Genomic DNA, 17,200 nt, shown 5'->3' with positions numbered 1-17,200 from the left:
ATATAAGATTCGCCTTGAAGATTCCCACATCATTCGGCGTCACATGGATCACATACGCCATAGAGGGGTTGAGGCAAGATATGAACCAGAGAAGACGTTTTGAGTACCTTTTCTCCCCTCAAATCAGAGATATGTTGTACCAAATTTGCCTTGTCAGACAAGAAAGAGTAGTTCTGAGAGTGTGAAACCTGCTACAGAGGTTGTTGAGACAGTGCCGGAAGCTACAATGGAAGTGGACATTCCAGGACCTGTGATTGAACCTAGAAGTTCTGGAAGGATCACTAAGGCACCAGACAGACTGGACTTATAACTGTTTACCAGACATTAAGGTTTGGTAACTAAGGGTGGAGGAGTGTTGTAACTAGTGTTAAATCATGGTCATTTTAGGGACGCTTCTCTATATTCATGTTTCTCTTATGTGTTTAAGGTTTGTAAATAGGTGCCGATTGATCTCCGTCTTTTTTGCATACGAGCTCCAGCTGCAGGACAGAGTGTCCGACGCTTGTCCCATGATGTATCTTGTCATTCTTAATAATTAAAGTGTTTTCTGTAAGAAGTTTGTTTCACTCGGACACCACAGCTACTCTACTGTACTGCTACTCAACTGTGCTGTATGCCTATGGCCGTTTGTGTCACTTATTTGTTGATACTAAAACAAATGGTATTAATTTATCCATCTGGTTTATTAACAATCAAGACATACAAAATACTACATGGGTCTCCATCCTCTGATCATGTGTATATAATCATTCAACTGAATCGTTCATGCCCAAATGAAAAACTGAATGATTGCTTCATCAAACAATGGGTTTTATTGTACAAGCCAACACGTTATTCCAAGCCAAATATTCATAAACCAGACATCAACTCAAATCATTAGTGTGGGGAACAACTTACTTTTACATCAGGAACATGTTTGTTGAGGCATGTCGATAAACATTTGAAATAGTCAGCTGCGACCTCATAGGCATATCAAGGGCAGTTAATTTCACAACTTTGTTGAGAGTGCTTTCCCTTAGACTGTACTCCATTACTGACTGACAGGCACCTTGCACATCATTTAATTATTTACACCATTGTCCCTGTTGAAATATGTAATTCAGTTACTTTCCGTTTCCAGTTGATTTTGTATCCCATGAAATACGTTCACACATTATAAAATACATACACGTTTAAAGTATTTAAAGGGGCACTGATGCGGAGCGAATAATGTTTCTCGCCAACAGTCTAATTACGGCACCAAACTGCGAATTGGTCAGCGCCCGCTCCTTCGACCGTGACGGACAAAGGAACTGGGCTCCTGTCCATATTAGCAGAATTTCTTCACCCAAAAGAGTCAGGAGGCCGGTTGCCCATCATATGCCATTATTTAAAAATATCCAAGGTATTCCTTGTCTGATCGTAACAAAATATCCCAGCAGTGTACTTTGCTTGGATGGTATAGTTACTCAATTTGATCCTATTTCTGTGTTTTTAACCTCGATATTTAATCATGTTACATGAAAATATGATGTCTACAGGCACGTAGCAAGCCATATATTTCAGTACGGAAGATTGCAAAGCTTTATATTTAGGTAGTTTTGAGTGTTGGTTCAGCTGTGATAGCAAATATCATACGTAAAGTTTGGTAGCTATGGTAGCTACAATGGTGTATTATTTATGATAATAAAAACACACAGTTGATTTATTTGAATTCGTAAACAATAAACGATGACTTTGCCTTTAGTAGAGAAATCTGAAAATTTTCTTACGTAACAAAAAACCCCTTATTTCACCTATTTACCCAAGTACACAGCAAATGCCTGTATGTATTACTTATGTAACGAAATTCCGTTGGTATCCTCAAAACAGTTTCGGCCCATAAGTGTTTTCAGGCTGCATGCCACACAGAGATTACATCTTCCTTGCTGTAACTCGCGTTTGATGGTGTAAACCTACAGGTGTTATTTGTCATCATTCTCTAGATGGTCAATTAATGAATTTATAACAGGTATAATTAGTAGTAACACCACTCAGGTTACTCAACAAAGGTTCCCATTTGGCATTTCTGCTGTCTGGAGTAAATACTCAACATTATAAATTAAGGTCTGTAATGGCAAATGTATTGTATGTTATGTAATATGTGCATGTAAGTGATGCAAGAGGGTTTATCAGCTGAGTTACAAAAACAAACATCAATCAAAGGATTAACCGATAACACACTGATTGATTAATTGCTTTTGTCAAAAGGTGTGTGTAGATGACTACACCCTGTCGTAAAGTGCGATTGTAAAAACAACATCCTCCCTTCAAAGAATTAATCACCCTTGCGTTGATTGATTGATTGCTCATTATTGGTTAACTAAATTACTTAGAATGGCGGACATCATACAGTTAGTTGCCAGGTGTGCTATCTTGGGTGACCAATGAGAGGTTTATCAGGTTTTCACCAACGAAAGACATGAAACGATGTGTTACTTTTTCGCAAATTAGACAGTTGTGTAAGACACGCGACACAGAGCAGGATTATTTACCAGCTGCAGATGAATGGAATACGATTTCTTTTACGTGGATATTGATACATTCCTGAACAAGGTAGTAACCTGACATTGTTGCTATAAAATTAGTCTGTTTTACATTCCTTATTTGCATTTTGTTTTAATTTATTTTTTGTAGCATTCAGCAGAATCGATATGACAGAAAACACACACTTGATCGCGTATGTGTGTGGAATAGGATCCACATTGGCAATCTATACAATGTATAAATGTTGCTGTTATGTTAGAAATTTACTATGAGTATAAGCAGACCGTGTGTTCTTTTATTAATTTTCAAAATCATACAAATATGACAATAAACTAATTAGGGCTATGAGACAAAATATAGAGACGTACATTGGCCTCAGTATTTTTCCGTCCTAATAGTTTTTTACCATTTCTACCACTGGCAGATGATTAATCTTCAAAGTGTTTCATTTGTTTTCATAATACGTTTGTAATGAAGTTGATCTGTCTATAATTAAACTATCAGTTGCACATACGGACTGCGCAGCAGAGGTCACGAACCAGTCACGAATTCTGGGATATCATCCGGGTACTCACTGGAGAAAAACAATAACAAAAGTTTACACCAGTCCACGGAAATTGCTCCGCATCAGCGCCCCTTTAAGGGAAAGGCTTCCAATAAATGATATTTTTCTGCATTAATTCTCATCTTCCGTATTCTCGATTGTTTTTGTATTCAGACATGAAAATATAAAACAGTGACACTGACGCTTTGTGAATTAATGCCCTTATGTGATCAAGTTGCTTTGCGCACAAAACAGTTCAGTTTTCTCCATTATATACATTTACTGGAAGAATGTTTCAATAAGAGAGCGACCAGACATATATAAACTCAATAAAAATAAATATCAATAAATAAAGATACTATGTTTGATTCCTGGCATTTATATGATTTACACGTGAATATAACAGCTGCATTTTCAACAAAACATTAATCAAGTGATTAAGTTAAAAATAGATACAGCACACAGATTTTCTTTTTGAGTGTTTTCTACTGATTTTTTAGTAGTGAATGTTTTCTTTTGGATGATCAACTTCTTTATTGCAGGGTAGCCTGCAATAAAGAAGTTGATCATCCATAAAAATTCTTGTCATCTTTATCTCAGCAACTTCTAGAATGCCTCTCAAACAGTGAATGTTTTCCTTCAAACTGCTACATTTTGAACAAAAATCAAGGAATAATTCTTCTGTGTTTGGGCCTCCTGTATATCAGATTATTGAACTGACCATATTTCTTTAAGCAGACTCAATATGGTCTGATTTATAGTTTGTAGTTCTTCCATATTGCACATTCTAATATTTTTCAGGTTTCAGTATAGTGTGTTGATCATGTTTAGACTCACTAGTGTATATGTAGCCGCATACTTTAGTCAACTGTTCAAAAATAGATTTAGCGAAATGTTCCATACTGTTTAAAGGTACTGTTTACACATGAACTGATGTATAATACAACAAATTCGTAATGTTGACAAGATTATTGTCATACGTTCAACAAATGATTAACCTCGGTGAAAAAGGTCAAATTCTTATCAAAACTTCAAACGCACCAGTTCACATGCACGATATTTGCACATGCTATTCAGCAATTTAATGAATCATCCTCATGCAATTAATCTTATACCACTTATGCTTATACAAACAAATATCATGACAATCTTTTACCTTTTAGAATTCCGTATTGCTTTACGCTGCATTCCACCTGAGTCAAGTCAGCTTGTAAACAATTACGAAAAAACAAACCACAAATGAGTGTTATGTCTGTTATTTCAAAAAGGGCACATGAACGATCACTGATATCAAGTTTCCGCGAAGTCACTAATGATAATTGTGAAACGTTGCCAATGAACCCAGCATTGGTTGGTATGATTTTAAACTCCGCAGCATTTTCGCAAATTTTCTGTTGTCCAGCTGTCTAGTCATTGCTTACAGTTGCTCAATACATGTAGAAGTACTAGAATATGTAGGAGAAGAGTACCCTAGCAAGCAATAGCAAGTGAAAGATAGCTGTAAATACAAAGATTTGATAAATAGAAAACATCAAAGTTTCGGTATGGCATGACGCAAAATCTTGCAGAATGACACTGTTAATTATCAGCATTTCTGGCTTCTCCTGTTCTTTACAGTGTAAACCATTAAAAACATACAACTATATACAGGTAGTCACAATCATTCCGATTATTTACATCTCATATTTACGTACAAACGATCCCTGAATCAAGGGAAGAGTCCTCGAAAAATACTGTGTACCATTGTTAGTCACGTCTCCATTTTGTAAGAAATTGGTCGTTGGTAGTGATGTCACACCGTTCACATTCTTCAATTTCTTGGAGGTGAAGGTTGGTTGAACAAGAGTAAACACAATCACCCTATCATTCCAATTACACTGTCAGTATTATGATATATATTTTGCGTATTTTTCAGATATTTTTTCATGAAACTAATATGAGCATCTACATTTAGTCTTGTTCAATATCACAATATACATGGATATGGGGTATGCATTTTTATTTTTTGAACGTTTTTGATTCCTTGAATAATATTTACATAGGAAATTGGCACATTCAATGTAGTATACCACATTTTAAGCTTTTACACATGTGTTGGAAGATGACATGCAGCTGTAACTGCAACATGGTTTAGTTCTTGTGATGTGCAATATTCAATACACGGGGACAAACATTGGAGTTTCATATGAACAGGTAAATAAACATTGATTTTTTTCGGCCTTACGTGTAAAACTGATATTACTGAAAATGATTAATACCTATAGGCATACCTATTTAAAGGAATGGTCTTGTTAATTGAATTTGTTCTGTTGTTTATAGAGAAAATAATTATGATTATTGATTGGTCAGGTGCATGTTTTTCAGAAATGTATTGAGATACTGTGAAATATTATTTTTCATTTATGTTAAATTGATGCCAAACGTGCACATTTCTCACAATAAGATACGCAGTATAACCGTCTTTAGACTGTTGATATATTCAGGACACAATTTCAGTGGTAAAACAATTCATTTCATGTTTTGTTTAAAGAGTGTTGAATTCTGGCATAAAAGCCAAGACCTTTTATGTAATTAATGGAAATCAGGTGATATATATATACTAATCAGCAGACCAATGTTGTCTTTTTTTGACATCACAAAATGCACATAACATGCCATGATGTCAACTAAAATGTTGTATTACTCTCAGTCATTTAATTACATTTGAAGATGTGTCTGTTACTCCTTTAATAGTGATGCAAAATTAATCAAAATACATCTGCACAAACATAAGAGTATGGGAATCTGGAAAATAGGCTATATATGGGAAAGGACCGTCCATATCGCTATTACATGCTTGCTTATAAATTGTGAAACTACCAAAAGGTATCCTCTCACTCTGGAAACTGTATTGGAATAGTTTGGTTCACTGTGAACAAAACATAACGAAAATATACTGTGTGTATTCTCACAGCAAATTCTAACCATGTGATCTGAGTTACATTGACCTAATGTAAAGCATATGGGAGTTATGCCCCCGTATGCCCCTCTTCATATATGTGCATGACCTCTCTGTTGACATTTGGCATGGTAGGAGAAAATCCATTTTTGACATTTATTACTGGTCATGTTTAATGTTGAATGTACAAAGTTGTGCAATAGCACATGAGTCCTTTTCATATAGACTTATGTCATTTAGACATCAGGCTGTGTTTTCTTTGCTCACATTTTTTGTAAAGATGCCAAATTAAAACAATCTTAGCACAGTGCTTTTATCAGTGCATGATGAAAAGTGGAGAAATTGAGTGTTTTTGAACACATGACAATATACTGTCTGTTGCTTAAACCGCTTAGGTAATCCCACTTATATTTATACCAGCAGATAGGAAATTTAATGAACTGGCTAACCAAGGGTATGTCTGAAAGAAGAATATTATTGTTAAATGAAACAGGACTAAAAACGTATTTATAGGTTAGGTAGTGGAGCATGCCTCTGGCGTCGTGGCCCTTGCATGTACCCTCTCGTTTCTCCTCTTGATTATATTGATGAATTGAGCCCATTCATTATTTCTGTTTTCAAGGGCTTCTTTAAGATTGTTGTTGGCTGTTGACCTGATTTCATCATATTCGGGGCATCTGAATAAGATGTGCTCAAGATCTTCCTCTTCTTGATTACAAAATGTGCAAATGGGGTCAGTTGCCAGATGATATTTGGCTAGATAGCTCTGACAGGGAAAGTGGTTCAGTCCGATTCTAGAGATGGTAACTTGATCCGTTCTTTTGATATTTTTGTAGAAAATTCTGTTGGGTTTTTCCTGCAGTTCAAAGTACTTTCGACCTTTGCTGTTATTGAGCCAGATATTTGACCATTTATCACTAGAGGTTTCCTTCACTCTGCATTTCAAACTAGGTAGAGATGACATAGGTTTTAGCAGAGGGCCACACTCAGATGCTTGCTTGGCAAGTTCGTCAGCCTTTTCGTTCCCAATAATCCCTACATGGCTTGGGATCCATTGTAGGCAGATGACAGTTTTCAGGGTTTGTAGCAGACTGTTGATGGCTTTGGTTTGATGGTAGTACTCAGTAGGTTTGTATGACAACAGAGTGTGCAGGGATGATAAAGAGTCCGTCAGGATGGTGTAAGGCCCGGAGTTGGAAAGATCTTTAATTTCCAGCAAGGCTCTTTCTATTGCTGTAAGTTCTGCACTGAGGATTGAGCAGGGGGTGAGTGGAATGATGACACTACTCTCATCGTCTTGGAGATATATGCCTGCCCCAGCTTTTCCATTGTTTGGATCCAGGGAGCCGTCAGTGTAGATCTTTCTGTATTCTGAATATTTAGTCTGGATTAACTCCAAGGCTAGCATCTTCAACTTGACTGGGTTTTCTGACTTATTGGCTTGTTCTGGAATTGATGTTACTATGGTTGGAGGTTTCCATTGCCATGGTGGTATATCATTCATGATTGCTGTTGGAGAGAAGTTGGGGTCTGACCTAGAAGGGAGATAGATGTTTCTTTCCTTGAGTAGCCTGCTGGATCTTGCATAGAAGGAGTTCTTTGCTTTGTTTTTCTTGAGATGCCCTGGAGAATCTTTTGGAAGGAAGTGATTTTTAATCCTTCTGTTCAGGATAACTGATTCCGAATGGATCTGAAGTGGAGGGATGTTTGCTTCTATCTCAAGTGACCCAACTGGCGTGGTTTTCAGAGCACCAACTATGAGACGGAGAGCACAATTTTGTAAGGTTGAAAGTCTTTTCATTCTCGTTGGGCAGCATGATGACCAGATTTCCATGGCATATGACATCTTACTCCTGATATATGTCAGATAGAATGTTCTTAGGGTGGTAAAATCGGCCCCCCAAGCTTTTGATGAAATGACCTTCATGAGGTTCAGCCTCTTTAGACAGTCATGATGTAACCGGTCAATATGGGCATTCCATGTGAGTTTAGGGTCGAGTGTTAGCCCTAGTATTTTCGGATTTTTGTTGTAGCCTATTGACCGACCAGAGATTTGTATACCAAGTTTGTCAAGTGGCAATACATGTTTTCGTTTTCTGGTGATGACTGTGTATTCTGTCTTATCTTGGGATATCTTTAATTTCCACTTGGTTGCCCAATTGTTTATTGCTTCCATACATTCATTGGCATGCGTCACAATGTGGTTGAGATCTTTGTGAGTGATATATATGGAGCCATCATCAGCATATGTGACTTGTATTTATAAATACTTGAGTGAATTCCAATGCACATTTATGTCTGACACGTCATAGACACATTCCATACTTGTCACAGACGCATTCCCCACATATCAAACATATTCCGCACATATCATAGACACATTCCCCACTCATGACTTACACTTTCCCCACATATCACAAACACATTCCCCACATATCACAGACACATTCCCCACTCATCACAGACACATTCCCCACATATAACAGACACATTCCCCACATATAACAGACACATTCCCTTCATATCACAGACATCACAGTAAACAATCCTGGGACAAGTCCCTCTGGTACGTCAAAGTTCCCCAAGGTCTCCAGTCCACTGTAGTAAACCATCCCAGGACAGTGTATCAAACAAAAGTATATATAGAGCTCCAGATCCCATATTAGTCAGTATGATCAGTAGAGGACGTAACGTGATTATGATCCATCACTACTGAAATGAGGTCCTGATTGTTCTTAACTTGCCCCATGGAATAAACTTTTAATGTTATGTTGAATCTTTGTTCCAGTTCAGAACTGGGGTACAGGTCAGATGCTTGTTATAACAATTTATACGTATATATTTTTAATTATCCTGACTCATGCTTATCTCCTCCCCAAGAGGAACACTTGAAATTCCTTCGAAGTTTTGTTCTTGAAGCGGACTTACAAGGACACTCACCCACATGTAGCCTCCATTTCAAATCACATGACTCTAGTGCTCATGACTATAATGGAGGGCTGCTTTTGGAAATCAGACACAGTGTTTGCCAGCCATGGAAGACATAGCCTTGGAAGACGTCTCAGGAATTCACCTGTTTGGGCCACTTGTCATAGCACAACAACTAACCATTCCACAAAGGCGCTGAGGTAAACTTACCTGTTTATGACGTGACTTGTAGAGACCAACACTCAGAGGAATAAAATGGTTGAGAGTCCATGGGCACATCTCAAACTGGCTAGCATGAGTGATTTTGACCCTGTACTTGTGAAAGGAGATACCTGGGACAGTTGCAACTTGTCTTGATTTGAAAATCTTGATGCAAAGTTGCATTAGATAACTAGCAGGACACTAGAAGATCTATATGTCTGCACAGATACGTCAGCAGTCGGTTCACAAGAAGAGAAGTCTGACATGGTGTGGACCCCCTGAGCTAACAGATGGCTGTTGGAAGAACAGGATCAATATAGTGCTCTTATAATTCCCATAGAGGGAAAGACATGATATACTTAAAAGACAATCAACCAGAGAATCCAAATGTGGCCTGACCCACCACCATTTCTGTCAGATTCTGTAAGCAGAAGAACATGGTCAGGATCCAACTGTCCTGCTCATCGCAGGTTGAATCTCCCTGTAGATTCACGTGTCAGGCATTTCGGAGAGAGTGACAAGCATAGCTGATCATGTGACTGACAAGGCACCAAGGGATACAGGGTGTCTTTTCGTAGGCGTGATTGTATGTCCACTTCAAGAAGGAACTTAAAGAGATTTTAAGTATTCCGCTGATCATTTGCATCGAGGGAGGAGATAAACATACCAGCATTGAGTCAGGATAAGTATGAAATATCAATTTTATTCAGAAATTACTTTTTTGATACTGTCTGACACGTCATCAACTCAAGTCTTGTAATAGACATGTTGTGAAGTGATGTTTTCACTGTTGTTTTGTATTGCTAGGTGACCAAGGCAGTGAAGGCAGAGGACTGTGATGAGGACATGAAAAGAGAGATGCTGGATGCGCTTGGATTTCGCTTCCTCACACGACTCATGAAGACAGGTTACCATAAACAGTCATGTGTGCCTAACATCCTGCCAACCTCCACATCCTGCCATCCTCCACATCCTGCCAACCTCCACATTCTTCCAACCTCCACATTCTTCCAACCTCCACATCCTGCCAACCTCCACATCATGCCATCCTCCACATCCTGCCAACCTCCACATTCTTCCAACCTCCACATTCTTCCAACCTCCACATCCTGCCAACCTCCACATCATGCCATCCTCCACATCCTACCACCCTCCACATCATGCCATCCTCCACATCATGCCAACCTCCACATTCTTCCAACCTCCACATTCTTCCAACCTCCACATCCTGCCAATCTCCACATTCTTCCAACTTTTGACATCCTGCCAACCTCCACATCATGCCACCCTCCACATCCTGCCAACCTCCACATCCTGCCATCCTCCACATCCTGCCAATCTCCACATTCTTCCAACCTCCACATTCTTCCAACCTCCACATCCTGCCAACCTCCACATCATGCCATCCTCCACATCCTGCCAACCTCCACATCCTGCCAACCTCCACATTCTTCCAACCTCCACATCCTGCCAACCTCCACATCATGCCATCCTCCACATCCTGCCAACCTCCACATTCTTCCAACCTCCACATTCTTCCAACCTCCACATCCTGCCAACCTCCACATCATGCCATCCTCCACATCCTACCACCCTCCACATCATGCCATCCTCCACATCCTGCCAATCTCCACATTCTTCCAACTTTTGACATCCTGCCAACCTCCACATCCTGCCATCCTCCACATCCTGCCATCCTCCACATCCTGCCAACCTCCACATTCTTCCAACCTCCACATTCTTCCAACCTCCACATCCTACCAACCTCCACATCATGCCATCCTCCACATCATGCCAACCTCCACATCATGTCATCCTCCACATCCTGCCAATCTCCACATTCTTCCAACTTTTGACATCCTGCCAACCTCCACATCATGCCACCCTCCACATCCTGCCAACCTCCACATCATGCCATCCTCCACATCCTGCCAATCTCCACATTCTTCCAACCTCCACATTCTTCCAACCTCCACATCATGCCATCCTCCACATCATGCCAACCTCCACATTCTTCCAACCTCCACATCCTACCAACCTCCACATTCTTCCAACCTCCACATCCTGCCAACCTCCACATTCTTCCAACCTCCACATCCTGCCAACCTCCACATCATGCCATCCTCCACATCCTGCCAATCTGCACATTCTTCCAACTTTTGACATCCTGCCAACCTCCACATCCACTCCAGCCTACTTTTCGATCTCTTACAGTAATGACCACATCATAGCCCCCAAAGTATGGTAAACGCTACATGGACGCAGCGTTCAAAATTCCCGCCGGCCCAGACTCTCAGCACTGGTTGTTATTGTATCAGGCCGGCAGTTTCAGATATGTGCAGGCCCTTATGGCCTTCGGTAAAGTCACTGTCAATTATTCAACTGGAATGTTTGCCCTTTGTTCTTATTAACTTTGGGGAATCATCCACAATCCATCATGTTACGATGCAGTTTCACTTCCTGGTATTTCAGCACTTTGGCATAGGATTGTCAACTCCAGTCTAACAAATAAAAACTCCTCTGTGTGCCATAGGCTTTGCTTGATCTTGTTCAAAAATATGAAATTGTGTACATGATAGTCCAGTTTGTTTCTATTGGGCCTGCAGATTTCAGATTTCAGGGCCTGCAGATTTCAGGTAGCTGCTGGTCAATTTAAGTATGGCAAACACTGCATGTACACGGAACCTTCTCCCATGTGGCTGCTGTAGAATGGAACAACACTCCTAAACATCTCCACCTCTGTACTGATCTCTCCTCCTTCAGGGGCAAACTCAAGACATACTTCTGCAATTTGCCGTTCAACCAGTGACTCCCAATATTCTCTCTTCTTTGACTTACTTGTATATCGTGACTCTCTTTTTGTGTGCTTTAAGCTTGTCACTTACAAGCTCGAATATAAGCACTGTATAAATTTGTCTTAGTAAACTTATTTTCAGTATTATTCGTTGCACTCCTACACTGAGTCTAACAAACCCTTGTAGCAACATACTGACCGTTCAATTAAACTAATTACACATGAGACCCCAGAATGGATTTAACCAATTAGACTACAATTACTATTAGACTACAGTTACTACTAGACTACAGTCACTACTAGACTACAGTCACTACTAGACTACAGTTACTACTAGACTACAGTTACTATTTAAGGTTTGGTAGGACTTACATAATTCCCCAGTCACAGACACTGATGCCTCAGCAAACAAAAATCTGTATAAAACACAGATATCTGACCTGCAGTACATGACAGACATCTGACCTGCAGTATATAACAGACGTCTCACCTACAGTATATGACGGACATCATACCTGCAGTATATGACACATCTGACCTGCAGTGTGTGGCAGACATCTGACCTACAGTATATGACAGACACCTGACCTGCAGTATATGGCAGACATCTGACCTACAGTATACGACAGTCCTTTGACCTGCAGTATACTACAAACATCTGACCTGCAGTATATGACACATCTGACCTGTAGTATATGACACATCTGACCTGCAGTGTATGACAGACATCTGACCTGCAGTATATGACAAACATCTGACCTGCAGTATACGGCAGACCTTTGACCTGCAGTATATTACAAACATCTGACCTGCAGTATATGACAGACATCTGATCTGCAATATATGACAGACATCTGATCTGCAGTATATGACAGACATCTGACCTACAGTATATGACACATCATACCTGCAGTATATGGCAGACATCTGACTTGCAGTATATGACACATCATACCTGCAGTATATGGCAGACATCTGACCTGCAGTATATGACACATCTGACCTGCAGTATATGGCAGACATCTGACCTGCAGTGTATGACAGACATCTGACCTGCAGTATATGACGCATCTGACCTGCAGTATTTGACACATCATACCTACAGTTAATGACAGACATCTGATCTGCAGTATATGGCAGACATCTGACCTACAGTATACGACAGACCTTTGACCTGCAGTATATTACAAACATCTGACCTGTAGTATATGACACATCTGACCTGCAGTGTATGACAGACATCTGACCTGCAGTATATGACAGACATCTGACCTGCAGTATATGACAGACATCTGATCTGCAGTATATGGCAGACCTTTGACTTGCAGTATATTACAAACATCTGACCTGCAGTATATGACAGACATCTGATCTGCAGTATATGGCAGACATCTGATCTGCAGTATATGACAGACATCTGACCTACAGTATAGCCCTTTGACCTGCAGTATATTACAGACATCTGACCTGCAGTATATGACACATCTGACCTGCAGTATATGACAGACATCATACCTGCAGTATGTGGCAGACATCTGACTTGCAGTATATGACACATCATACCTGCAGTATATGGCAGACATCTGACCTACAGTATATGACAGACATCTGATCTGCAGTATATGGCAGACATCTGACCTACAGTATACGACAGACCTTTGACCTGCAGTATATTACAGACACCTGATCTAGAGTATATATGCTGAGGGCTTTATAGTTCTGCAAGCTGACATCAGGGTTAGGGTTAATCCCGACGTCCTAAATATTGACAGAAATGCTATTTTCAGCAACTGTTTACTCACTGTTGACAGTGTTGTAACATGCACCAGTCATGCAGAAAATATCATACAAAACACCTTTTTGAGGTAAATGTTTGAAAGGTATATGGGAATGTCCACTTTCATGATTTGGTAAACTGTGATTACACAATGCAGTGGTCTGAGGTGTTCTCAAAGGTTACCTGACACGACCTCCTACTAGGGTTTGTTACACTAGGTAGAGGAGTGTAGCAAATAGTACTGAGATTAAGTTTACTTAGACTGTATATAAATAGTCTATTATTTATTATTATTGTTGTTATTTATAATACTTTGTTGTGTTCCTATAACTGTAATTTATGACACAACTAAGCGTCTTAAATTACCTGTAAGTATGGAGTACTTGGCAGTGAGAAGTAAGTGCAGTGCAGTCTGCAGTAAACACCTGAAAGTCTGTATTGTCCTGTTGTCACAGGGCAAGTCAAACAATTCTCATACAATACAGCCAAGTATACAGCTGAAAGTCTGTATTGTCCTGTTGTCACAGGGTATGTCAAACAATTCTCATACAATACAGACAAGGTTTTGTGTTTCAGCCAGTGTTCCTGAAGGATGCCCTCCAACCATCTACAAGTCCATTGCTCTCAGCATCCTGGCCAGCTTTGCTCAGGACACTCAAGTGGTCAGTAGGTTCACAAGATGGTTGAGGGTGTGGTCAAGACTGTGTGGTCAAGAAAAGGTTGAGGGTGTGGTCATGGAAAGGTTGACTGTGTGGTCAGGAAAAAGTTGAGGGTGTGGTCATGGAAAGGTTGACTGTGTGGTCAGGAAAAGGTTGAGGGTGTGGTCATGGAAAGGTTGAGGGTGTGGTCATGGAAAGGTTGAGGGTGTGGTCAGGGAAAGGTTGACTGTGTGGTCAGGAAAAGGTTGAGGATGTGGTCATGGAAAGGTTGAGGGTGTGGTTGAGGGTGTGGTCAGGGAAAGGTTGAGGGTGTGGTCAGGGAACGGTTGAGGGTGTGGTCAGGGAAAGGTTGAGGTTGTGGTCATTGAAAGGTTGACTTTGTGGTCATGGAAAGTATGAAGTTGAGGGTGTGGTCATGGAAAGGTTGAGGGTGTGGTCATGGAAAGGTTGAGGTTGTGGTCAGGGAAAGGTTGACTGTGTGGTCAGGAAAAGGTTGAGGGTGTGGTCATGGAAAGGTTGAGGGTGTGGTCAGGAAAAGGTTGAGGGTGTGGTCATGGAAAGGTTGAGGGTGTGGTCATGAAAAGGTTGACTGTGTGGTCATGGAAAGGTTGAGGGTGTGGTCATGGAAAGACTGACTGTGTGGTCAGGAAAAGGTTGTGTTGTCATAGAAAGGTTGAGGGTGTGGTCAGGAAAAGGTTGAGGGTGTGGTCATGGAGAGGATGAGGGTGTGGTCAGGAAAAGGTTGAGGGTGTGGTGATGGAAAGGTTGAGGGTGTGGTCAGGAAAAGGTTGAGGGTGTGGTCAGGAAAAGGTTGAAGGTGTGGTCATGGAAAGGTTGAGGGTGTGGTCATTGAAAGGTTGACTGTGTGGTCATGAAAAGGTTGAGGGTGTGGTCATGGAAAGGTTGAGGGAGTGGTCATGGAAAGGTTGAGTGTGTGGTCATTGAAAGGTTGACTGTGTGGTCAGGAAAAGGTTGAGGGTGTGGTCATGGAAAGGTTGAGGGTGTGGTCATGGAAAGGTTGAGGTTGTGTTCAGGGAAAGGTTGACTTTGTGGTCATGGAAAGGATGAAGTTGAGGGTGTGGTCATGGAAAGGTTGAGGTTGTGGTCATGGAGAGGATGAGAGTGTGGTCAGGAAAAGGTTGAGGGAGTGGTCATGGAAAGGTTGAGGGTGTGGTCATTGAAAGGTTGACTGTGTGGTCAGGAAAAGGTTGAGGGTGTGGTCATGGAAAGGTTGAGGGTGTGGTCATGGAAAGGTTGAGGGTGTGGTCATGGAAAGGTTGAGGGTGTGGTCATTGAAAGGTTGACTTTGTGGTCATGGAAAGGATGAAGTTGTGGTCAGGTAAAGGTGGACTTTGTGGTCAGGAAAAGGTTGAGGGTGTGGTCATGGAAAGGTTGAGAGTGTGGTCATGAAAAGGTTGACTGTGTGGTCATGGAAAGGTTGAGGGTGTGGTCATGGAAAGACTGACTGTGTGGTCATGGAAAGGTTGAGGGTGTGGTCAGGGAAAGGTTGAGGGTGTTGTCATGGAAAGGATGAGGGTGTGGTCAGGATAAGGTTGAGGGTGTGGTCAGGGAAAGGTTGAGGGTGTGGTCATGGAAAGGATGAGGGTGTGGTCATGGAAAGGTTGAGGGTGTGGTCGTGGAAAGGTTGAGGGTGTGGTCGTGGAAAGGTTGAGGGTGTGGTCATTGAAAGGTTGACTGTGTGGTCATGAAAAGGTTGAGGGTGTGGTCATGGAAAGGTTGAGGGTGTGGTCATGGAAAGATTGAGGGTGTGTTCATGGAAAGGTTGAGGGTGTGGTCATGGAAAGGTTGAGGGTGTGGTCATTGAAAGGTTGACTTTGTGGTCAGGGAAAGGATGAAGTTGAGGGTGTGGTCATGGAAAGGTTGAGGGTGTGGTCATGGAGAGGTTGACTGTGTGGTCAGGAAAAGGTTGAGGATGTGGTCATGGAAAGGTTGAGGGTGTGGTTGAGGGTGTGGTCAGGGAAAGGTTGAGGTTGTGGTCATTGAAAGGTTGACTTTGTGGTCATGGAAAGGATGAAGTTGAGGGTGTGGTCATGGAAAGGTTGAGGGTGTGGTCATGGAAAGGTTGAGGTTGTGGTCAGGGAAAGGTTGACTGTGTGGTCAGGAAAAGGTTGAGGGTGTGGTCATGGAAAGGTTGAGGGTGTGGTCAGGAAAAGGTTGAGGGTGTGGTCATGGAAAGGTTGAGGGTGTGGTCATGAAAAGGTTGACTGTGTGGTCATGGAAAGGTTGAGGGTGTGGTCATGGAAAGGCTGACTGTGTGGTCAGGAAAAGGTTGTGTGGTCATAGAAAGGTTGAGGGTGTGGTCATGAAAAGGTTGAGGGTGTGGTCATGGAAAGGTTGAGGGTGTGGTCATGGAGAGGATGAGGGTGTGGTCAGGAAAAGGTTGAGGGTGTGGTCATGGAAAGGTTGAGGGTGCGGTCAGGAAAAGGTTGAGGGTGTGGTCAGGAAAAGGTTGAGGGTGTGGTCATGGAAAGGTTGAGGGTGTGGTCAGGGAAAGGTTGACTGTGTGGTCATGAAAAGGTTGAGGTTGTGGTCATGGAAAGGTTGAGGGTGTGGTCATGGAAAGGTTGAGGGTGTGGTCATGGAAAGGTTGACTGTGTGGTCAGGAAAAGGTTGAGGGTGTGGTCATGGAAAGGTTGAGGGTGTGGTCATGGAAAGGTTGACTGTTGTGGTCAGGGAAAGGTTGACTTTGTGGTCAGGGAAAGGATGAAGTTGAGGGTGTGGTCATGGAAAGGTTGAGGTTGTGGTCATTGAAAGGTTGACTTTGTGGTCATGGAAAGGATGAAGTTGAGGGTGTGGTCATGGAAAGTTTGAGGGTGTGGTCATGGAAAGGTTG

General features: G+C 41.4%; 1 protein-coding gene across 1 annotated transcript in view; it reads left to right on the top strand.

Moving 5' to 3' along the window:
* Window positions 1-17,200, top strand: part of LOC137274707 (neurochondrin-like) — a 91,248-nt gene that overhangs the window by 7,702 nt on the left and 66,346 nt on the right. The window contains exons 2-3 of the mRNA XM_067808057.1: window positions 9,924-10,023; window positions 14,264-14,349. Of these exons, the coding sequence (XP_067664158.1) occupies window positions 9,924-10,023; window positions 14,264-14,349 (186 nt within the window). The remainder of the gene's footprint in view (window positions 1-9,923; window positions 10,024-14,263; window positions 14,350-17,200) is intronic.

This window comes from Haliotis asinina, chromosome 2 (genome assembly GCF_037392515.1).
Source record: "Haliotis asinina isolate JCU_RB_2024 chromosome 2, JCU_Hal_asi_v2, whole genome shotgun sequence".
NCBI classification, from domain to species: domain Eukaryota; kingdom Metazoa; phylum Mollusca; class Gastropoda; order Lepetellida; family Haliotidae; genus Haliotis; species Haliotis asinina.
Note: the sequence above shows the minus strand (reverse complement) of the source record. Positions and strands in the feature narration are given on the sequence as shown.